Source organism: Mustela erminea, chromosome 17 (assembly GCF_009829155.1).
Source record: "Mustela erminea isolate mMusErm1 chromosome 17, mMusErm1.Pri, whole genome shotgun sequence".
Taxonomy (NCBI): domain Eukaryota; kingdom Metazoa; phylum Chordata; class Mammalia; order Carnivora; family Mustelidae; genus Mustela; species Mustela erminea.
This window is the reverse complement of record NC_045630.1, coordinates 69,419,164-69,444,131: the sequence shown is the minus strand read 5'-3', so window position 1 is coordinate 69,444,131 and position 24,968 is coordinate 69,419,164. Positions and strand designations below refer to the sequence as shown.

The window sequence follows — 24,968 nt, the reverse complement described above, 5'->3', positions numbered from 1 at the left end:
GGTCAGAGATGTGCGGAGCAGCCTGGCCGGCGGGAGGCGCTGACCGCTCCCGGCCAATACGCAGCCGGAGCAGAACCCGCTGGACTAGATCATCTCTGTTTTCCTCCAGTTTAAAACTTCTATGACTCAAGTGATATGGGACAAAAGGGGCCAAGATCACAGTGAAGTTACAAATGCTGACGAACTTTCTAAGATACTGGAGCAGGCCAGGGAAGATGGAGGGTGCGTCCCAGGACCCGGGAGCTCAGCACATGCATATTTACTTCGCTCACTCCTGACAAGGACGAATCTTACCCGAGTACAGGGAAGAGCGAATATGGTCACTACAGACCCTGTTTACTGCTCTAATAATTTATCAACAAAGCAGGGAATCTGGCAGTCTGATGAAGCCTGTGTCATCCTTCCCTGAACCAAGTTTTAAAGTATTAAAAAAAATTTACATTTAAAAATTTAAATTTTTAATACACAGGGTTAAAAGGAAATCCAATACACTGAAATTGTTTTCACAAGATTAAAAAAACCCCAAAATTGTGACACAGAAGTAAACACTGATTTTTTTTTAACACATGACAAGTTCTAGTGGCTAGTGGTAGGTTTAAAAACAGTAATTTCAAGGTAGAAATCACGTGATATTTTGTGAACATTGGTGATAAAATCATGGAAACTGCAAATACTACACACACACACACACACACACACACACACACTCTTTTTGCCTATGATCATATTTGAAGGAAATGCTAAATTTCAGTTAGAAATTGGGGAAAACAAACACGTATCCACCCCCCATCCAAATTTACATATCCCGATTCCTGGCTAATGACCTCCTGAGAAACGACTCAACCTTACGGATGTTTAATGATTTTTAAAGTGACAAGCAAATCACACAAAGGCAAGAAAACCTCCTTTTTACCTCTCGCGATTAGACATCGGCTTCATCTGAATCTGCGGGGCCGAGCTCGCTGGAGTGTTCATGTTTTCACTGGGTGCTTCGGAGAGGTGGCCTCTCTGGAAAACACAGGGACCGGATTGCAGGAAAGAAAGGATCAAGGGAACCCCCTTGAAGGGCATTGGGACGGCTTTAAGACCGCCCTCCAGGGCCGCCTTCTCTCTGCACCCGCCCCGGGCAGCAGTGCCGGGAAAGCCAGGAATGAGGCTGTTACTCACCCTCTTCTTCAGCTTGTGCTTTGACTTCCTCTTCTCTTTCGACCGTCCGGACTTCTTATGCGTAGCCACGGGCTGGCTGCTTTTACTGCTGGTGAGTCCGTTCACGCGCTGACTCTTGCCCCCGATGATTCCTCGACATTTCTCGAAGCCACACTTACACAGTTGCTTTGAAAGGAAAGAGAGTCGTGCTTTCAGCCTGCAGCCTCACTGCCGAGTTCCAACAGCGCGCCCGAGCATCTGGACGCCTGACAGTTTCAGTCAAGAATTTTTTAGGCAGAGGTAAAGCGACTGGGAGTAAAATAAATATAAATATGTGTTTCCATGGAAAGGGAAGATTCAACTTTGGGAAAACTTCTTCACTAGGCCGGCTAAGAACTGACCAAAACCCAACACTACAGAGAGTCTCTTTCTACAGAGTTCTGAGCCGGCGCCCTAGGAAAGTGGGCTGGAACCTGCCTTCTCCAGCGTACTTCTCATCGGCTGTACACAGTAACGTTCAAGAAAGCCTGTGGTGTGCCTGGTGCGGTGGCAAAGTCCCAGCTCCCTCCCGAACGGCTTATGCTTACCTGTTTTTCCACATTAAAGGAATGGAAGTTGTAATCATAAGTGAGCTCGGTACCAGCTGGCACGTCTTTCAGAGCATACAGTCCGATCCGGTACACGCCATTGACAGACCTACGGAGCAGGAGGGGGTTAAAGGCAGAGATTCTTTTTTTTTTTTTTTTAAGATTTTATTATTTATTTGAAAGACAGAGGGTGTGTGCATGAGCAGGTGGCAGGGGCAGTGGGAGAGGGAGAAGCAGACTCCATGCTGAGCAGGGAACCAAACTTGGGGCTCCATCCCAGGACCAAGGGATCATGACCTGAGCCGAAGGCAGCTGCTTAGCCAGCTGAGCCCTCCAGGCGCCCCAAAGGCAGAGTTCCGTAATACCCTGCCTGAAATGGTATGCTGATTTCAAATGTGCCTTTGCTTATCTGTCCAATTACTTGGGGTTTCCTGGCCAGTCTCTGTACTTTCAGTGTCTGTCTTCTATGCCGATGAGATGGGTACTTTGATCCCTATTTTATACAGGAAGTATTTGTGGCTTAGACAGTTTATTCAGTCACACAGCAAGGAAGTGCATTCAAACCAGGGGACTCAAATGCGGGCTGTCTGATGCCACAGATTTTTTTTTTTTTTTTTTAAAGATTTTATTTATTTACTTGACAGAGAGAGATCACAAGTAGACAGAGAAGCAGGCAGAGAGAGAGAGGGAAGCAGGCTCCCTGCCGAGCAGAGAGCCCGATGTGGGACTCGATCCCAGGACCCTGAGATCATGACCTGAGCCGAAGGCAGCGGCTCAACCCACTGAGCCACCCAGGCACCCTGATGCCACAGATTTTCTTCTCTTGCTTCACTGCTGCCTCCCTGCCAATGTCGGAAACACTAAGGTTTAGCTTGGATCCTATCCTTATGAAATGGAAATTTCTCTAATATATTCAGGTTCCCCCCGCCCATTCAGAAAGCATTTTTAGTCTATGCTAGTGGTTGGCAAACTACAGCAAAACCCACCCACGTCTTTGTAAATTTTTACCGGCACACCCCAAAAGTCTGTGGACCCTTGGTCTACACCATGACATTAAAAATCTGATTATACACTGTACTGTTTTAAAAACCTGGGGGGACTGGTGGGACGCCCGGCTGGCTTAGTCGGAAGAGCATGTTGCACCTGATCTCGAGGCTGTAAGTTCAAGTCCCATGTTGGGTGTAGAGATTACTAAATGAAATAAATTAAAAATTTATTAAAAAAATGTTTGTGGATTCTTATTTATTTTTAGAGAGGGGAAGAGAGGAGGAGAGAATGGGGGGGGGGCAGAGGAGAGGAGGGAGGAGACCGGAGGAGGACAGAGGGAGAGGTGCAGGGATCCCAAGCCGACTCCGTGCAGCGCAGAGCCCGAAACAGGCCTTGATCTTACAACCCTGAGATCATGCCCTGGGCCACAAATCAAGAATCAGGAACGTAACCAAATGAACTGTCCAGGTGCCCCTGGGGGGTCTTACATGGCGTAGAACACACAACTCCTAGATGTACAGTTCGCTTGCTGACTTCTAGTTGTCTTTACACCTGTGCAACCTCCCAGAAACCTTTCTTTCCCAGCTAGTGTGTTCCCCACACAGGATGTGCTGTGACTCTGTCGCCACTGACTAGTCTGGCGTCGCTGGGACATCACATGAGCGGAATCATACAGAGTAATTCACTGGAGGAGACACAACCACAAGCTTCGTTCCCCCACTGGGTGTTACTATGGCTGCGATCAGCTCTACTCTGTGTGAACAGCACCACTTGGACTCCTGTCTTACGGGTAAGTATCCGGACCGCCCGTAGTTCTCAGCTGTTATGAAGATGTTTCTGTGGGTGTTCCCGCACACGCCTTTGAAGGTGAACGCTCACTTCTGCTGGGGACATACTCGGGAGTGTGGCCACGGAGCTACGGGCCACGTTTAGCCAAGACAGGTATGGGCAAGCTTTCTCCGGCCGTGGTTCTACACCCGCACACACGCCCACCAGCACCTACAAGCACTTGTGTCAGACTGCGTGCTCGGCAATCTCTGTCTCTGTAGCCATTGTGGGGGAACATGTCATGTTCCAACACAGGTTAGTATTTCTCTTGGATGGTTAAAGATATTAAACACCTATTTTATGTGTATTGACTGTTTTTTAAAAGGATTTTATTCGAGAGGGAGGGAGCAGGAGTGATAGAGGGAGAGGGAAAGGGTGAGCCAGGCTCCCCACTGAGGACAGAGATGGTCACGGGACTCGATCCTGAGATCCTGACCTGAGCTAAAGTCCAACACTTAACTGAGCCATCCAGTTCTCTCTGTTCTGAACACTGTTCAGTCTTTTCACTGTGCCTATTCTTTGAACTATTTTAAAAATTGGGCTTTCCTATTTATTTGTAGATTCTGGATTTATAAAGTTCTTTGTCAGATAAATATTGTTAATATCTTCTCCCCAGCGTATGGCTTAGCTTTTTAACTCTCATAATACTATCTTTTCATGAAATTTTTAATATTATCCGTTCCTTTACAGCCAGTGCTACTTTCTTGGGGGGGGGGGTTAGCCCCCATGTTGGGCTCTGTGCTCAGCAGGGAGTCTGCTTGTCTCTCTTCTGTTCTTCCCTGTTCACGTGCTTGCTCTAAATAAATAAATAAATAAAATCTTAAAAGAAAAAAAAAAAAAGTTCAACCCCAAGATCAAGGGTTGCGTGCTCCAACAGTACACTGAGCCAGCCAGGTACCCCTGTAAACACTACTGAATTTTATCAAATGCTTTTTCTATTTTCTATTACCCCACTGAGATGATAAATGATTTTTTGTCTTTATTCCATTAATGCAGTAAGTTACATTGATTATGAATGTTAAACCAACCAACCATTCCTGGAGTAAACCCCATGTGGTCATGATGTATTAATCCTACATATTGCTAGAGCTGATTTGCTAATTTTTTTTTCCCTAAGATTTTATTTATTTGGCAGAGATCACAAGTAGGCAGAGAGGCAGGCAGAGAGAGAGGAGGAAGCAGGTTCCCCACTGAGCAGAGAGCCTGATGTGGGGCTTGATCCCAGGACCCTGAGACCATGACCTGAGCCGAAGGCAGAGGCTTATTTAACCCATTGAGTCACCCAGGCGCCCCATTTGCTAATATTTTAATCAGGATTTCTATGTCTATGTTCATGGGAGATCTTCACCCGGATTTCTTATTTCTCTTAACGATGCTGTTAGGTTTCCGATGAAGGTTATACTAGCCTTAAGAAATGGAAGAGTTTGGGGCACCTGGTGGCTCAGTGGGTTAAAGCCTCTGCCTTCGGCTCAGGTCGTGATCCCAGGGTCCTGGGATCGAGCCCCGCATCGGGCTCTCTGCTCGGTGGGGAGCCTGCCTCCCCATCTCTCTGTGCTTGCCTCTCTGCCTACTTGTGATTTCTGTCTGTCAAGATAAATAAATGAAATCTTAAAAAAGAAAAATGGAAGAGTTTATGTGATATTGGTAGTATAGCCATTATTTCTTCTTTAAGTATACAGAAGAATTATCAGTGAAGACATCTGAGCATGGAGCTTCTTTTGTCAGAAGCTGTTAATTATACATTCAGCTTCACTGGCAGACATTCAGACTTTTTCTTTCTCCTTGTGCCATTTTGTAAGTTGGGCTTTCTCAAGGAATTTGTTCATTTTATTTAACTCTCCAAAAAGAAGTTCAAGAAAACGGACAAACTGTGGTGAATTTATACAAAGGAACATTAGTCCAGAAAAAACATCAACAAATCAACAACACAGATAAACTGTAAGAACCTGCTACGTGAAAGAAGCCAGACAGCAGACTACACAGACATGCTGCTCTGCAACAGGAAAACAGATCTGGTGACAGAAACCACATCACTGCTTGCCTTTGAGGTGGCAAGATTCTAAGCCTGAAACAATGGAAATGTTCTTTATGTTGATAGGATGTGGGTTGTATGGGTGTATACATTTGTAAAAATGTACACTTAAAAAGACACTTAAAATCTGTGTCTTTATGTAATACTTAAAGTTAAAAAATTTACAAAAATAGAAAGCTGTTCAATCTGATTATCTTTTTTAAAAAAGATTTTATTTCATAGAGAGAGAAAAAGAGAAAGAGCAGGGGGAGAGAGAGAGGGAGAAGCAGCTCCCCGCTGAGCAGGGAGCCCGATGTGGGACTTGATCCCAGGACCCTGAGAACATGACCTGATCTGAAGGCACTGAACTAAGCCACCCAGGTGTCCCTTCTTTAACTTTCCATCAGCAACGTTTTGTAGTTTTCATGGTACAATTCTCTCACCTCATTGGTTAATTTCTGAGTATCTTATTCTTTTGAGTACTGTTGTAAATGGAAATGTTTTTGTAATTTCCTTTTGTTCACTGTGTATGGAAAGGCAACTGATTTTTGTGTGTTGACTTTTTGTACCCTGTAACTGCTGAATTTATTTCTAATATCAGGGTCCTGGGATTGAGCCCCACATTGGGCTCTCTGCTTGGTGGGGAGCCTGCTTCCCTCTCTCTTTCTCTGCCTGCCTCTCTGCCTACTTGTGATCTCTCTCTCTCGTCAAATAAATAAATAAAATCTTAAAAAAAAAAAAAAATCTTCAGTATTATTGTAGACTCGGTTGTGATGGGCTTTGCTGCTATGAGTTGCAGGAATTCTTTATTTCATGTATCACCCCTTACCAGATATATGAATTGCAAATATTTTCTCCCGTTCTGTGGGTTGCCTTATTTTGTTGATATTTTCCTTTGCTGCACAGGAACTTTATAGTCTGATGTCATCCTACCTGCTTAGTTCCGCTTTTGTTGCCCTTTGCTTCTGGTGTCAACCCCGGAAAGTCTTCACCAAGAATGATGTCAAGGAGCTTACCCCTATGGTTTCTTCTAGGAATTTTATGATTTCAGGTGCTACTTTTAAGTCCTTAATACATCTTGGCTTGATTTTTGTGTATGGTGTAGACAGGGGTCCATTTTCCCAACACAATTTATTGAATAGACTTCTTGTTCTGTACGATATATTCGTGGCTCCTTTGATGTGAATTAAATGATCATACAAGCATGTGTTTATTTCTGAGCTCTCTGTTCAATTCATATCATTTTTAGGCCAATACTATACTGTTTTGATTATTAGTTTCGTAATACAGTTTGAAATCAGGGAGTGAAATACCTCTTCCTTTATTAACCATCTGAGCCATGCAGGCGCCCTCAAGGTTTTACTTTTAAGTAATCCATGTATCCCACATGGAGCTTGACTCCATAAGCCCGAGATCAAGAGTCACAGGCTCCGTGCTCGCTTCGGCAGCACATATACTAAAATTGGAACGATACAGAGAAGATTAGCATGGCCCCTGCGCAAGGATGACACGCAAATTCGTGAAGAGTTCCATATTTAAAAAAAAAAAAAAAAAAAAAGAGTCACAGGCTCCACTGACTGAACCAGCCAGGCACCCCAGGCCTCCAAAATTTCTGGTTAAGAAATCTGCACATAATGTTATTGTATGTGATGACTTGCTTGTCTAATGCCGCTTTCAAGATCTGCTCTTTATCACTGGGAAGTCTGACTGTGTTTCCTGCTGTGTGTCTCTGAGTTCACCTCGCTTGGAGTTCAGTGAGCTTCGAGCTTATTCATGTTCACCGCTTCCATAAAGCTGAGGAAATTTTCAACCAATATTTCTTCAAACACTTTGCCTCTTTCTCTTTGGTCCTTCTCAGACACCAACGATGTGTATGTTGGTCTGCTGGATGGTGTCCCAGAGGTCCCTTAGGGCCAGTTCCCTTTCCTTCAAGGTTTTTCTTTCCTTTCCTCAGACTTGAGGATTTCCATTGTCTTATCTTGAAGTTCATGGCTTCTTTCTTCAGTCTGCTCAAATCTGCCTCTGATTCCCTCTTGTGAACTTTTCATTTCAATTATGGTACTTTTCAGACTATCGATGCCTTCTGCTCTCTATCTCTTTACTGATATTTCCATTTTGCTCACACATTATTGTCATGAATTTCTCCATACTGTCCCTTAGTTCTTTGAGCACCTTTGGAGATTTGTGTTTTATAAAATCTTTGTCTAACGTATTTGCCACTGAGTCTTCTTTTAGGGACAGATTGTTTTGGACTGTATTTTTTTGAATGGGCCACAGTTTTCCGTTTCTTTGTATTCCATGTGACTTTTTCTTGAATACTGCAAATTTGGACCTAATAATGTGGTATGTCTAGAAATAAGGTTCTCCCAACTTCCCCAAGGCTCACATGCCCTAATCTTTAATGTCTGGCCCCCAAAAGGAAAAAAAAAAAAAAAGAAAAGTGAAAAATGAAGGGGAGAAAATAGGGCCCTGGCTCTTCCAAGTCTCCTGGAAGTCACTTCATGTGGCAGGAGAGGAGCTTACTACAACGGTGGAAGGGGCCACCACAATGGTTGCTCATCTTTGTCTGCACCTCTGTGATCAGAAGCAGCAATCAGAGCCCAGACTCACCATTTTTGGAGGACAGGGTCTTCCTTAGCCATCCTAGCATCTGCAATCTGTGTGCAAGCTGCTGGAATGCATGCAGAGCTACCGTCCATGTGGCTGGGGGTAGGCATGGGAGTTGCTACTGTTCTAACAGTTGAAGTTGACTGAACTGACTAAAAGGAAGGCAATTTACCATCTCGGGCCTCCGCTAGTGGCTGCAAGCCTTCAACAGACTCCAAAATTGTTCCATCAGCCAGATTCTGCCAGTGTAAATATCTAAGAGGAGATAAGACTCCTGATGCTTCCTACTCCACCATCTTCCCAGAATCTTCTATTATCTTTTTTCAACTGCTTTTAGTTTTTATTTTATATTTTTAAGATTTTATTTGACAGAGCTCACAAGTAGGCATAGAGGAAGACAGAGAGAGAGAGGGAAGCAGGCTCCCCCTTGAGCAGAGAGCCCAATGTGGGGCTCGATCCCAGGACCCTGAGATCATGACCTGAGCCAAACGCAGAGGCCTTATCCCACTGAGCCACCCAGGTGCCCCTTTTCAATTTTTTTTAGATGTAATTTTTTGCTTTTCAGTTAGACTCTTATCTATTTTACTTATTATTGTCTCTCACTGTGACGAAGCCAGTGGGCATGTAATAAATATGCTGAGTGACCTCACAGGAGATGAACATGTAGCACAGAGCCGGGCACACAGTGAGCAGTTGCTAAGTCTGAGGTATTACTGTTATTCTAACATCATATATGCTGCTATGTTCTTCTGGGAGGAGTTAAGATGAAGAGAAGAAAGAGCAGCAGCCAACTCTGCCTGGGGGGAGTCACCTGAGGTGCTGTGAAAGCGGACTCACCCTGAAGGCAGACTCATCTCTTGATACCCTCAATGCCTTCTGCTCTCTTAGGATTTGTGACTTCACCTTCCCGCGCTTCCTTACCATTTCTGCATTTCACAGTTTGGGTCGCAACTGTGGTTGATGAACCGGGCCTCATTGCCCATCCGGTAGCTGTCGATCACCGCCCCACTATCCAGGTTCAGGCAGTAGTGGTCACTGTGATTATGATACTGCTCGATCATCCTGTTCCTAAGAGCAGAGGAAGAAGTGAAAGTCAATTAATGATCAAGTTCAAAGGAAACTTGAAACCTTCCACTTTATACTCCAATCTGGTTCCTTTGCCGTTTTACTGCAGTATCATCATTCACCACTGTACCTGAACTCCTGTTCGCTGACAACCTCCCCTAGGTATTCGATGATGAACTGCCCAGCTTTCAGGGGTTCTTTGGTTCTTATTCCCCAACCTTTTTCCTCAGCTCGAAATCGTTCTAGACACTGCACCCACTCATGCCTCTGTATCCTCTGGTTACAGCACTGCTCACCACAGGGGCAAGTGTTGGGGGAACACTCGGCAAAGATCATTCTAGAAAGAAAAGAGATAATTGTATGCCAATTAATATTATATATGCCTTCATGAACCCATTTTTGTTTTACAGGAACTTTTAAAATACATTAAATTTTTATTTTATCAAGGTTGGATGGGTTAACAAAGTTCACAAGGGCGAAGAGTACATAACTTCAAAACTTTGTAATACTGAACATTTCCAAGTGAAGTTATACTGAATATTACTGAATAATACTGAAAATTTCCAAGTGCTGAAAACATTATTAAGCTAACTGCCCACTAAGCATCCTGGGTAAACACTATCCTATTTAGCTCTGTGCTAAGAATAAAACTATAACCCACAGAGGAATTAATAATTTTTAAGTATACATTTTAGTACATTTTTAAAAAAAGATTTTATTTATTTGACAGAGATCACAAATAGGCAGAGGCAGGTGGTGGGGGGAAGCAGGCTCCCTGCTGAGCAGAGAGCCCGATGCGGGGCTCGATCCCAGGACCCGGAGATCATGACCTGAGCTGAAGCAGAGGTTTTAACCCGCTGAGCCACCCAGGCGCCCCTACTTTTTTTTTTTTTTTTGAAGATTTTATTTATTTGAGGGGCACCTGGGTGTCTCTGTTGGTTAAGCATCTGTCTTCGGCTCAGGTCGTGATCCCGGGGTCCTGGGATTGAGTCCTGCATCAGGCGTGGTGCTCAGTGGGGCGCCTGCTTCTCCCTCTGCCTCTGCCACTCCCCCTGCTTGTGCTTTCTTTCTCTTTCTTGCTCTCTCAAAATAGTAACACTTTTATTTTATTTACCTGAGAGAGAGCGTGAGTGGAGGACAGGAGGGCAGAGGGAGCGGCAGACCCTCTGCTGAGCAGGAGCCCGAATCCTGGGATCGCGACCCGAGCTGAAGGCAGATACTTAGCCTAAGTAAGCCATCCAGGTGCCCCTGCACTGTTGCTGCTTTATAAGAATTTTAAATTTCATGGGGGTGCCGGGTGGCTCAGTCATTAAGCGTCTGCCTTTAGCTCAGATCATGACCCCAGGGTCCTGGGATCAAGTCCTGCATCAGGCTCCCTGCTCTGCTCGGGAAGCCTGCTTCTCCCTCTCCCACTCCCCCTGCTTGTGTTCCCTCTCTTGCCGTCTCTCTGTCAAATAAATAAATAAAATCTTAAAAAAAAAAATTTACATTTCATTAGTGTAAATGACATCTCCATACTGGAAACATTTCCAATCTCTGTACTAGATGAACTTACAACCTCTAGCGAATTAACAAGCAAAAACCTCTGAATAGAGGAGAGAAAAGTTGGTATGCACACGTCTTCTAACTGCTTTCTTTTTTTGGTATTTCTCAATCTTTCAGAGAAGCCATTTAGTTTTGGTGTTTGGTTCGGAATCATAGTAAGGCTGCTGAACATGATTAAAACAAAGGAGATCGAGAATGAGGTGGCAGATCAGAGTATCACATGACAGCTCATGTAACACACACATCCACATCGTGACTTACAGATCGTGTTGAGAGAGCATTTAACATTTTATAATATAAAGTACTTTCATAGCCATTCTTCAAATAAACATTATCCTTTTCTAAAGGTCAGGAAACAGTGTGAAATCACATATATAAGCAGGGAAGCAGAGAAAACTCCGACCAGACTATTTAATTCAAGACTCTAAGCTGAACTTGTGAGAAAGACACTACATTACGGCCAAATTCGCTACCTTTTTCATTCTTCGAGTAAATGCTCTGCCCCGTGAGCGCGACTGACACCCACTGAGCCTCAACATGCTTTCCTCCTTCATCTTCTGTGATAACGGATTTCCCACCTTTCCAATAACGAAGTCTTTTTTTTGGAAAAATCCCAGAAATCCTTTTTTCCCCCTCTCCCTCCCATGGCACATTCCTGTTCCTCCTATCTTTAGAAGGCTCATTCGCAGAGGATGGGGGCTGGAGTAACTGGGTCACGGCCATGAAAGACGTCATGGGCACCGGGTGTGACATGTAGCCGACGAGTCACTGAACTCTGCCTCTGAAACTAGTAAGACACTACATTTAATTAATTGGATTTAAATACAAAAAAAAGAGGAAGGCTTGTTCATGCTCATAGTTTCAACTGTAACCCCCTCTTCACAATACCCCACCTGAATTTTCATCACACCTTAAAACACACAAAACAATAAGCTTTATGTGGATAAAAGAACTACAATGTAACAGAGTGCTGAGATGAACGAGATTTTAAAATCAATTTTTAAAAATTTCTTTTGGAGAACACTCATTTAGAGGTTGTTGAAAATTTGTGGTTTCCAATGAAGGCACTGAAACATATTCCATTTGTTTCAATTATCAAGATAAGCCCTTGGGGGCGCCTGGGTGGCTCAGTCAGTTAAGCAGCTGCTTTAGACCCAGGTCATGATCCCAGGGTCTTGGGATGGAGCCCCGCATCGGGCTCCCTCGAGGAGCCTGCTTCCCTCTCTTGTCCCAACTTGTGTTCTCTCTCGCTATCTCTGTCTCTCTCAAACAAACAAAATCTTCAAAAAAAACCCCACAAAAACAAAAAAAAGATAAGCCCTTTATGTAAAAAATAGAACATATTCTAGTTATCGTGTCTGGAAAACAAAACTGCAAACGGATCACAATGTGAAAGCACGTGCTGCAGACCATGACCCGTCGGCGCTGATTCCAGCACAAACTGCCGTTAACTTCAGCAGCGGCAGGCTCGAGCCCAGAGCTAGCCGGCCGGCTACTACAATGCCATTCACTTTAGCTACAGAATGCCGTTCACTGTAAGACGAGAGACTTCTCCTTCCCGATGCAGACCTAGATTAGAAGGCTCTTTCCCTCACCTGGTGAGATTTAATGTTTAAGAGTCACTGGCAAGTGTACTAGTGAGACTGACTTAATAGCTACGGAGGTCAGACCATCTCCCATTGAGTAGAGACCGGTTTTCACATGAAAAATCGTCCTGCTAGAAATCGTGCCAGGTCAGGAAGGAGTGGGCCCTGGACGCATGGGAGAGGACCCTCCCTGCTTTTGGGGACCAAGAACTTGAAGGCCTCCTGCTCTTCTGTAGCAAAAGGTGAAAGGTCCTGGAGATGCTCCCTGTGGGGACAAGCGGAAGTAAACTGTACTCCGCAAAGGCGCTCACACAGGGCCCCCACGGGTTAGCCAGGGACCCTGAGGTTCAGTCTGTGTCTTGTAAACTCAGGAGTCAGCACTTCCAGTGGCATTACAAGGCTTTCTGGGCAATACCGCTTTATCTCCCCTTAAGTATTTGGCTTTGTTATACAACATGTTTGTTGTTGTGAGCGCTGAGAGGGTGGGCTCTCTACGTGCTGTGAACAAATGGACACAGGGTTGAAAAGCAGCTTGAAATGAATTATGAGACTCTGCTCTAGGGAACGTGGAATGTTCTGGAGCAGTAATGGGTTCAATATGGATGGTGTACAGACACAAGTTTTTTTTTTTTTTTTAAAGATTTTATTTGTTTGACAGACAGAGATCACAAGTAGGCAGAGAGGCAGGCAGAGAGAGAGGGGGAAGCAGGCTCCTGCTGAGCAGAGAGCCCGATGTGGGGCTTGATCCCAGGACACTGAGATGACCAAGCCGAAGGCAGAGGCTTTAACCTACTGAGCCACCCAGGCGCCCCTACAGACACAAGTATTAAGCAGGGAAGGTCTTATAGAATTTATAAACAATGCTGATGATTCCTAAGTCTTTAGAAGAGAGGAGGCCATGTTCTAAAAATATTTTATAAAAACCCATTACTTGTTTTTAAGACCATCCTGAATTCAGTTTCCTTTGGGCTACATGAGCCTTACATAGACATAAAACTGAATCTTAACAGACCTTTGAGTTTTCCCCACAAATATTTACAATGCCTTGACTACTAAGACAGGAAAGACATTTCAGGTCTTTCATTTAACTAAATTTTTATGTGGGTTACTTGTAAATATATATGGAAGCATCCACTGAATAATATATTTTCATTTTTCTTAGGTATTTGTGCATTTTTCCCTTCTTTCATTAGATGCATGAGTCTGTAGGGATGTAGGGTTTATAGTCTCACAAAGTTGGCAGCACCATATTTGACTTTTTTTTTTTTAAAGAAAGGCAACACAGGGGTGCCTGGGTGGCTCCACAGGTAAAGCCTCTCCTCTTAGCTCAGGTCATGGTCTCAGGGTCCTGGGATCGAGCCCTGCACTGGGCTCCCTGCTCAGCGGGGAGCCTGCTTCCCTCTTACTCTCTGCCTCCTTGTGATTTCTGTCAAATAAATAAATAAAACTCTTTATATAAAAAATGACGTAAGATGACTAACATAATTATGGAAATGCAGACATTCAGATTTCAGTTTTATGTCGTTAAAAGACTAACGACTTACGCAATAAACAGTATATACATTGGAAAGAACATGAGTTTTGAATCAAACACACGTGGGTTCAAATTCTGTTTATCAGTTAAGTGCCATATATAATATGGGCAACTTACTATCCAAACTCTAAAATCCTTCATTTATAAAATATAAAACTATTACCTATCTCATTAGACTACTGGGAAAAAGAGAGGAACTCACCAATGTGATGGCAGCTATACCACGGCAATTTCGTAGACAATACAATATCATATTAAAAAACAGTAATGTTAGCATAGAAAGGAATGCAAATTTAAGCAATTTTAAAGACATATAGTCCCAATGAACTATTAAAGCACCAAAAATGAAGTTAGATGTGACTGCCTAAAGTAGGGAACTACAGGGACGTGAGTATATTCACACCCGGTGGTGATCCCGCACATTACTGCACTAATTCATGAGAGCTACTGAGCACAGTCAGTACACCGTATACAGTCAGTACGAGATGCCGTAAGAATGGCACAGATGTTCACGTAGTCTGTACAGATAACTCGTCTCAGGATACACCTTAAGGGTTAAAAATAAAAAGAGGAATCCACACAGTTTCACAGCAGCACAATTTTGAATAGAAAACACTGGGAATAACCGGCATGGCGAGGCGCAGGGGGCCGCGAACTGGGCATGTCAACCTGCGGCAGGTAAGAGAACTAACAACGGTGAGCTTGTGGACCGCACCGACACACATAATACATATATACACATAAAGTGTGTATATATATAAAAAGAGAAAAAAAGATCAAAAAAAAAAAGCATACATATAAAAGGTCTGTGAGTAAAGAACAATTTGCGCACAGCACAGACCAGGCCGGCAGCTGTGACCCGGCAACCGCGCGTGCGTGTGCAAGACGGTGACGGGCCGATGGCGCGGTGAGCAGGACGCTCCAGCCGGCGCGCGGTCACTGGAGGCCTTAAACACGGATTCCCGCAGACCCCAGGACAGCTGACCAGACGCTGGGGAAGCAGTCGTCTTTGGCCAGGAAAACTATCCAGAAGAGGAATTATTGATGTCAAGTTCACTGGTTCTTTTTTACTATAAATTTGCATATATAACTAAAACCCAACAAATTCGATCTCCATTCTTGGGTCTCCATCAGACATTTCCATTTTGAAATCTCCATGTCATTTAGAATTCAATGGCCCCAAAGTAAAATCACAGTTTTGATCACCAAACTAGCCAGACCCAGACCCTCCCTCTGGCGACAGCACGGACACCTTTCATCAGAGCCACCGGCCCAGTCAGCGCATGCGCACCTGTGAGTGAACGCGAGTGGCCCAGCAGCCCGGCCTTCCCTTGGAGTACACCACGGCTTTCTTCCTCCTCACCGTCACCGTCCTACCTCGCTCCCTGGTTACGGCTACCACGTACGGAGATCTCGGAAATTTTCTAAAATTTCCTGAATACTTTATGTCGTGGGCTGAATGCTTGTGTCTCCCCAGAATGAACAGCTGAAGCCCTGGCCCCCGGTGTAATGGTAATTTGCAGGCAGAGCCTTTGGGAGGGCAGCTGGCTTGTCTGAGGGTATGAGGACAGGAACTGCACTCAGGAATCAGTGTCCCTACAGGAAGAGGAACAGAAAGCTCTATCTCCACAAGTATGCGCTCAGGCAAGGCCATGTGAACATACAAGGAGAAAGTGGCTGTCTGTAAGCCAGGACGTGGGTCCTCATCAGACATCAAATACTTGCATCTTGACCTTGGACTTCCCAGTCTCCAGAACTGTGAGAAACAAATTTCTGCTGTTTAAGCCACCAGGTCTATGGTACTTTGCCGAACCAGCCCAAGACACGTCAATTAGGTTTTATATAGGTTTGTGCAACTTCAAGAGAGGAAATAAAAGAGCTTAACTTTTCCCTCCAAATGAAGTGTCATCTACCCTGAAGCCCGTGCTTTCAGAGAAGTCACTTCAGTACAGTACCTATTGAGGCAGTCGTCCACACAGCCCTTCCCGGAGTCATTCTCTGGCTTCTTACAGTTACACGTGGTGGCCTCGTAACCAGAAAGGGGCTTGACGTCAACGTAGACATCTCGAGAGAAGACAGCAAAGAGTAATTTGTGAACATAGAGGAAATTTTTTAAGTGCTAGGCTAAGAAGAACACTGATGATATAAAGGCAGAAAAAAATAGCTCTCAAGTTACTCACTTGAACGGATTTTTTTATATAGTGGGACATCTGGCTTTTTGTACAGCTAGAAGAAAAAAAAAAAGAAAAATCTAGATATAGCATTTAACTTCGAATACCAGATAGCAGCATCAATCACTAAAAATATAAGAAATTATTCACATGCTCTGCTTGTATGGGAATATTTTTAAGAAAGACTTTCTGGGTTGGATACACTTGAGGGAAATTCTTGGTGCTATCACTTTTTACCCTGAAATAAGAAGTGACTTACTCGATCAGGACGAGAGAAACAGATTCAATAAGAGAACGAACGTGGAAGAGCTTCCCGGGAATATGTGCGCGCTGTGGTCAGGCGCACACGCAAACCACCCTGCGGGGAAACCACCCTGCAGGACGAGGCTACTCTTTTGGATACATTAAGACTCACTTTGCCTCTATGAAAAGAAAGGAAAACACTCAGAGGGCTTGCTGAGATGGTCTGGCTAGCACATGAAGTTAAAAAGATGAGTACCATGGCCTTTTCAGTGTGGGTATTCCAGAAAAACACTTTTCACATTTTAATTAAGGCAATTAATTTAGTGAATACAGGGGAGAGGGAAGGCAGGAAAGGAAAGTCTCACTGCAATTAAGAAGGCATTCAGGGAAAAAAACAACAACAAGGAAAAAAGGAAGGCATTAGACAGGGGTGATCAGCTGGCCAGTGCTGTCCAGTAAGAGGCAGGGCGAAGGACAGCGGCACTGTAGCCTCGGAGAGGACGGGTTAACCCGCGAGAAGCAGTCTACCTCCATTTCTCAGCAGGACCGTCGGAGCATTGTCTCCTTCACGGTCATGAACTCGGAGACAGCTATCTAACAAACTGATCCTCTTAGAATTCAAGAGAGGCCACCAAGAGAAGAGAATGCAGAGGGGAATGTCCACTGCTTCTGGCTTTCCAAAATTAACTTTGGTGGGATTTTGGCAAAGGTCAGGAGCTGTTCACCTCCTTTGTACGACAACTTCTATTTCCTGATGCTTGTTCTCAACATGAGGCCTGGCCTACGGCTAACTACAAAAATTGCCAGGGGAAACTTTTCCATTAGGGAAGAAGCAGAGAAAAACAGCGCCTTCCCATTTTCAGTTCCCAACATAAAGATCTTTTAAAAGCGTATGCGTGTTAAACATTTTTCCTGTTTCCTTTGGTAGGAGAGTCTCCTTTGTATGTGAAAAATAAATTCCAAAACGACGGGAAGGAGCCAACAAAAATAAAGCCTGACATTTCTTAGTGCTGCTGGCAGCGCATCTAAACCCTCCTGGGATGTGCATCCAACAGGAGCCTCACAGCACGGAGCTCTGCTACCACAGAGAAAGTGCAGACCAGAAACAGAAGTTGCCCAGGAAAGCAGACACTCACTGCTATTCTGAAGTATGAGTAAAGGCAAAGAGGTCACATTAGATATGGATGCAAATTCATTTTTCTTCGTCTCTAACCTTCACAGGGACAGTCTCGATACTTCCTAAGATGAGAGCACAGGGCACAGAGCATAACACGGAGGCGGACCGAGGCTCGCACTCCCCCTCGCACTCCCCCCCGCCCGCCCGGGAGAAGGAAACCTGAGAGAGGCGGCCAGCCTGGTACCTGGTTGTGCTTCCACTGCCAAAGGATGTCATAGGGGAGCTGGAAGTCAATTCTCTTTTGCCTCAGATACTTTCCTGAAACAAAGAAATACTATCAATTTCAGTATCTATTTATACAAAGGGTCAAACAGCCACAAGATCTAACACGCACTGACTAGAAAAAATAAACATTTAATTTTTAATTTTAGGAACTTTTCCGTCACCGATTTTTCATTTTAGCTACTCTCTTATTCCATTGTGCTCCAGGTGGTAAAGGCTGAGGGGATGTTTTGAGAGCAGCCTACATAGAACAATGAACACGGCAAACTTACTACCAAAAAATACACAGGTCATTATGAAGCCAACTAAAACTAACAATTGTTCGAGTATTAAAATGATTAACTACAGCATCTGGCAGCTGTTCTCCAACATTATTATACATACTATGAGACTGTCTGTAAAAACGGGAAGTAAGATTTTCTAAGATAGGAGTCCCTGAATTTAAATAACTCAAGAGTATTTACATTCAAATTTATGATGTTAACCCCCCCAAGAAGTACTACTAGTACAAGCCCAAAGCCCTTTTCTACCTTGAAGAGGACGCCGCAGCCCCGTTACTCTCCGGCCTTTCTGGCCCTTTAGTAAACTTGCTTCTCGCAGGAAGCTGAACTCCTTGTTACCTGGGTGTTCACCCTATCACTGACCGACTCCAGCCGAGCAGTTCTCAATGCTCTGTGAATGCGGGGGACCCAAGGGGCAAAGACTTTCTTACCACTAAGTACTATGCGGCTACTGCTATCCTGGTATCACTGAGGCGTTACACGCCATCTTCACTACGCGGACGTTTGTCCCAATGCTGTAAAAGCAATGGTGAGTAAGACCACTGGCATCTCAGTAGGAATCAAGGCAAGCGGAACGCTGTACTAGAAGAACGGAACTGATGGACATGAGCCATGCCAGTGTCTCAAAAGTTCACGTGTTAAGTCTTGACCCACAAGCCAAAAGCACGGCTACTCTGCAAGGCGCACGGAAAGATGCAGCCAGCACCCGGGCCGCTCCCTGGGCGGCCGAGTCCAGCACGTGCCTGCGCACACGCGAGCTGGACGAGCTTCTTCCCCGGAACGCGCTCCGTGTCCGTGAAAGCACAGCCGGGCGACTCCGGTCATTCGGACTCAGAGCATGAGGACGAGCGAAGTGAGCTTGTTACTTCAAGAAACAACGGAACGTTTCTGTTTCCAGTGATAAAACGGAGTTTGAAGTGAATACGGGAGATCTGGAAAATGTGTGTCCAACCACGAGAATCTTTAGTTTTCTTTAAACTTTCCTCCTAAAGCAAGCGGGAGGACTGACCCATGCGAACAGTTCTGGACGCACGCAGGGAACGCAAGAGCAACACAGTTCAGGGAACCGGAACTTCTAAAGGACCAACACGTGAAGTGGGAACACCACACCTGGGTAGAGAATCCATTTAAATGCCAAGAGAGACCAATGGACTTTAATGGAACAGAAAACAAAAAGTTAACCGATTTCATAGTCTATGATGCAACTCACCTCTAAGGAACTATTACGCTCATATTTTGCTAGAGTGTCAAAGAAGAATTATCTGAATTATTAAATACTCCTATCCTATCCTTTGTAACATACTTATTACCTACACGGAGACAGATTTCTTCATGTACTAAAGCCAAAGTAACATCATAAGAGACTGCAAAAATGGATCAGAAAATTCAGTTGACTTATATTAAACTAGACAACAATGAAATTTGCAAAAATAGAAAAGAAAGTCACTTTCTGCATGGAACTTTTCTTTGGAAAAGTTATTTCTCATAAAAATATGCTATTTATGTTAACACATAATGTGTAATGAGTTTATCTGACAAATCTGAAGACACATGAGCATGGATTACAGGTATATTGTGGAAGAAGTAACTTGTGGAGTTAGAGTAACACAAGACAAGGTCTGCGCCTGGTAGCTGACCAGAGTCTCCTGCGCGGGGAAGCAAAGCCGAACACATGACTGCAGAGCCTGCCGTGAGGAAGTGGAAACAATGTGAAGTCAAAGGTCAGCAAACTCTGGTACATTCAGGTAAGAATACGCAACTGGAGAGATAAAATGAGATACACATTTACTCAAATGGAAACATTCTCCAAGTTGCAAAAAAAGAAAAAATAGGGCATGAACTCATTAAGAAAAAAACACTTTGAAACATTTAAGAGCTATTCGTGGGGTGCCTCGATGGCTCAGCGGGGTGTGCGGTCACGAGTCTCTCACTGGCCCCACGGGATCTTCTTGAGGTTCTCTACCCTCTCTCTGGCCCTCCCCATGCTCGTGCTCAATCTCTCTTTCAAATGGATAAATAAATCTTAAAAAAAAAAAAAAAAATTGGGGGCCTGGTGGCTCAGTCGGTTGGGCAGCCAACTCTTGGTTTTGGTTTAGGTCACGAACTTGGGGTCATGGATGGAGCCCTGCACCAGGCTCCACACTCAGTGGGAAGTCTGCTTGAGACTGCTCCTTCCCCCTCTGCCCCTGAGACCTTGGTTCTGACATGAGTGCTGAAATATTTAAGGGAAGTGTATCATTGTCTGCGATTTACTGCGGCGTGCCCCCCAAACTCAGGTGGACTAACAGACGGACGGATACATAAATCCAAGTCAAATGCTAATGACAGAATTTAGTGATGGGATACTGCACATTCACTACAGAGTATTTTCAATTTTTTGATTATTGTTTAATTTTTAAAGTTTTTTAAATAGGTTCTACACCCGGCGTGGAGCCCAACCCAGGGCTTGTACCCAGAATGCTGAGATCAAGACCGGAGCCGGAGCCAAAAGTAGACTGCTGAACTGACTGAGCCATCCAGGCGCCCCAGAGGCCTTTGTTTACTGAAAAATTTTACAGTAAATTATTGGAAGACATATTTATAAAGGAAAAAGTTTGAGAGGGTATATACTAAGTTATTATATCTCTGGTAGGGGGAGATTTATCTATAATTCATACCCTTCTCTACAAATTGCTTTGCAAGTATGTATTGTTTCTTAACAATATAAATACAATTTTTTAAAAAGACAAAATTGATCTTCAGCAGATATGATAAACCCCTTAATGTAAAGAATTGACTCCTTTTTTTTTTTTTTTTTTTTGCCAGCAGTATCTAATGTGTTTTCTGCAGAAGGTATAAAACAGTGAGGGAGAAGCCAGTAAGTTAAAAATTTTTTTTTGAAGATTTTATTTATTTACTTGGCAGAGATCACAAGTAGTCAAGAGAGGCAGGCAGAGAGAGAGGGGGGAAGCAGGCCACTTGCTGAGCAGAGAGCCTGACACAGGGCTCCATCCCAGGGCCCTGAGATCACGACCTGAGCTGAAGGCAGAGGCTTAGCCCACTGAACCACCCAGGTGCCCCCCGAAGTTATAATTCTTTAAATTATAACTTTATAATTTTTAGAGAATTTAACGCTATAAATTTTAAAAAAGATTTAAATTTAACGTTATAAATTTTTAAAAAGAATACTTTCTCAATGGGGTACCTGGGTGGGTTGGTCGGTTAAGCGTCTGCCTTTGGCTCAGGTCAAATCCTAGGGTCTTGGGACTGCGCCCCACACTGGGCTTCCTGCTCCATGGGGAGTCTGCTTCTCACTCTCCTTCTGCCCCCCCAATCTCTCAAATAAAAAAATAAAAATCTTAAAAATTTAAAAAAAGAATACTTCCGGGGCGCCTGGGTGGCTCAGTGGGTTAAGCCTCTGCTTTCAGCTCAGGTTATAATCTCGGGGTCCTGGGATCGAGCCCCGCGTCGGGCTCCCTGTTCAGCAGGGAGCCTGCTTCCCCCTCCCCTCTCAGACTGCCTCTCTGCCTACTTGTGATCCCTGTCAAATAAAAAAATAAAATCTTAAAAAAAAAAAAAAAAAGAATACTTTCTTGGGGTGTCTGGGTGGCTCAGTCAGTTTAGCATCTGACTCTTGGTTTCTGCTCAGGTGACAGTCTCATGGGTCGTGATGTGGTGCCCCGATTTGGAAGTGGGAGTTGGCTTGGATACTCTTTCCCTCTGCCCCTTCCCCTGGTTTCTCTCTTTCTCTAAAATAAATTAATAGGGGCGCCTGGCTGGCTCAGTTGGTTGAGGTACTGCCTTCAGCTCAGGTCGTGATCCTGGAGTTGTGGGATCGAGCCCCACATCAGGCTCCCTGCTCAGCGGGGGGTCCGCTTCTCCCTCTGCCCTTCCCCTCTCATGCTCTCTCATTCTCTCTCTCAAATAAATAAAATCTTAAAAAAAAAAAGAAAACTGAATTTGTGCAACGAAGTCATTTTCAAGAGGACAGACACTACGGAAGCTCAGAAGCCTGTGCTGACCTTGCAATCTGAAAGGGGGAAGTCACGAAGATTTTCTTTCACGAAGTCAAGCCCGACAGGAGGAAGTGACGGCGGACCCCGAGGCGGAACATCACGGCGCAGTCCGCTGTGAGGGCACCGGGCAGAGCACGTCGCAAAGGTGAGGGCAGTTCCCAACCGAAAGGAGAAAAGTAACAATGTCCTTTTCTAGAAGAGATCTTAAAATTTGACAAAAACTTGGCCTTTTTTTTTTTTTTTTTTTAAAGATTTTACTTACTTATTCATCAGAGAGAGAGCGAGAGAGAGCACACAAGCAGGAGGAGCGGCGGGCAGAGGCAGAGGGAGATGCAGGCTCCCCACCCAGCAGGGAGCCCGATGACGCAGGACTCGGACCCAGGACCCTGGGATCATGACCCGACCCGAGCCGAAGGCTTAACCGACTGAGCCACCCAGGCGTCCCTATTGGCTTTTTTTTCTTTTTTAAAACCAAGAATAAAGTGACTGACTTCAGCTAAAGCTCACCTGGTTTACACACGACCTGAGCACTGGCTTGGAGTATCGTTCGACGACAGCAATTACTCAGGCTGTCTTCCCTGTTCTGTGTAAAGTGTCCCGGGATCTCCCCTAAAAAACCTGTAGCACTATTTCACTGAAAGGAATAGTGTATCAGGGAAATGTGTGCCATTAAGGAGGTTATAAATAACGATCAAGGATACTTATAGGAAACTGTTTAAGTTTCACTGAACAAATCACAAGTAGAATTTGAGCTTCTGGTTTTGTCAGCCTGAGGGAACATAGGTGCGACCCAGTGGACATGGACAGTGGGATTTTTCTTCCCAGTGGAAAACTGTCAGCCCCAGGGAAGCAAGGATATTCATCTGTTCTGCTTACTGGTGTGTCCCAAACACCTAGAAAAGTGAGTGATCAAAAAGCAGGTATCGAACAAGTATTTTCCGAATGAATGAGCGCCAACATGTATCCTACGGCATGAGCTTGGACATACAGCCCCAACTGTTCTCATTTATTTATTCATTTACTTAAGATTTTAAACATTTTTGGGGCACCTGGGTGGCTCAGTGGGTTGTACCTCTGCCTTTGGCTTGGGTCATGATATCAGGGTCCTGGGATCGAGCCCCACATCGGGCTCTCTGCTCAACAGGGAGCCTGCTTCCCCCTCTCTCTGCCTGCCTCTCTGCCTGCTTGTGATCTGTCAAGTAAACAAATAAAATCTTCAAAAAAAATTAAAAAAATTTTTTAGTAAGCTCTACACTTAACGTGGAGCTCCAACTCACAACCCTGAGATCACGTCACCTGCTCCTGGGGACAGAGCCAGCGGTGTGTCCCCACTGTTTTCTCTCAACCCTGTGAAGCAGCAGATCACCCTTTCCTGCGGGTTTGTTTCAGGACAAGTGCTCCCTCAATCCCTGCTGCCTCCACTGTTTCTGGAATTAAGTTCTTCCTACGCACAATCTCCCCTTCCTGCCTTTCTCCCCAGCACACCAGCTAACTCATCTCCCCTCCGACTCACTGCGATGTCCGTGCACCCGGGACGGGGCTCGCCTACGGTGCGCAGGGCGACGGGGCCGCAGCGGGGTTCGCCGCGGTCACCGTGCTGTGCCCCACAGCCTCTGCGCGGGCCTGGCGTGCGGCTTCCAACTGCGGCCCGTCTTTCTCCCGTCACCCCTCCTCATGCCCCTTGCTTCTGGTAACCACAAAGCTGATCACCAGCCCCCCCTTTTACAACAGATTTTTGCTTTGTTATTATTGTATTTTCAAGTCATCTCTACATCACCATGGTGTTCGAACCCACAACCCCCAGAGCTCGCGTGCTCTCCGACCAGGCCAGCCAGGCGCCCGCCCCAGGTGCCCTCTCTGAGTTTGCTTTTCCGATTCCACACGCGCGGGAGACTATGAACTATTTGTCTTTGGCTTATTTCACCAAACATGATGCCCTCGAGGTCCATCCATGTTGTCACAAATGGCAAGACTCTTTCTCTTTTTTCTCTCTTCCCCTCTTTTGAAACAAAGCCCAGGAACACTCCACCGCCTGCAGAGCTGCCTCTTCTCTATCTGTCCGGCGGCTTCCACGGCTGCCGACCGCAGACGACGCTGCTGTGGGCACGGGGCAGACGTCAGAGCGAGTGTTTTCGTTTCCTTTGGATACGGTCCCGGAAGTGGCGCTGCTGGACCACATGATCACTCTATTTTTCATTTTCTGAGGATCCTCCATACATTTTCCGTAACGGCTGGACCAACAGTTCCTTAAATACAACTGGCTCCCTCATGCTTTCACGTTCTCGTGCGCCGTTTCTCTCAGCTGAAACCGAATTCTCTCAACCGACTTATACCATTGCCTCAGTTGTCTTTTTAAGTTTTATTTATTCAAGTAAGGTCTATATCCAACATGGGGCTCAAACTCGTGACCCCAAGATCAAGAGTCGCATGCCCTACTGACTGAGCCAGCCGGGCGCCCCCCACCTGCCTAACTTTAAACCCCACTTGAAAATCTGTAACTTTCACCCAGCTTCGTCCACAACCACATTCGACCCTGATTACCAGAGCCGCTCCCTTCTGTGCGGTAGTTGGTGTAATGAAGTGTGTCCCCTTTGCTTCCACGTTTGTACATTCTGTGCTCTTCTCTGTCCACGTCCCAGAGTCGACTTATCACATACCCGATAAGCGACTGATACCCAGGATCCGTGTGGGACTCCTGAGGCTCAACAAGGAACAGATGACTCAATTCAAAAGTGGACAAGCCCCGAGCACACGTCACTGCAGACAGACGAATGGCCGAGAACGCGTGAAGAGCTGCTCAGCGTCACTATTAGGGAAATGCAAATCAGAACCACAGGGGACACCGCTGCACGCCCACCGGGATGGCTACTAGGAAAAGTCACACAAAGTGACGAGCATTACTGAGGACGTGTGGACACGGCTCTCGAGACTGGCTGGCGGCGGTGAAGGTGGAGCAGCCGCCGTGCAAACAGCACAGCCGTTC

The 24,968-nt window shown here is 45.2% G+C and overlaps 1 protein-coding gene and 1 non-coding gene across 9 annotated transcripts in view; one reads left to right on the top strand and one right to left on the bottom strand.

Annotated features, from left to right (window-relative positions):
• Nucleotides 1–24,968, bottom strand: part of ASH1L (ASH1 like histone lysine methyltransferase) — a 180,454-nt gene that overhangs the window by 17,251 nt on the left and 138,235 nt on the right. For all 8 annotated transcript variants that reach the window (XR_004280171.1, XM_032318697.1, XM_032318701.1 and 5 more), the window contains 8 exons: nt 17,672–17,745; nt 16,077–16,122; nt 15,852–15,960; nt 9,362–9,568; nt 9,088–9,234; nt 1,734–1,842; nt 1,168–1,332; nt 914–1,008 (listed from right to left, as the gene is read on the bottom strand). Coding sequence is in view for 7 of the 8 variants with exons in the window: in XM_032318697.1 (XP_032174588.1) it covers nt 914–1,008; nt 1,168–1,332; nt 1,734–1,842; nt 9,088–9,234; nt 9,362–9,568; nt 15,852–15,960; nt 16,077–16,122; nt 17,672–17,745 (952 nt within the window). In the remaining variant the exon portion in view is untranslated. The remainder of the gene's footprint in view (nt 1–913; nt 1,009–1,167; nt 1,333–1,733; nt 1,843–9,087; nt 9,235–9,361; nt 9,569–15,851; nt 15,961–16,076; nt 16,123–17,671; nt 17,746–24,968) is intronic.
• On the top strand, nt 6,992–7,098 carry LOC116576860. The gene has a single exon (XR_004280319.1). It is a non-coding gene; the product is annotated as a U6 spliceosomal RNA (small nuclear RNA).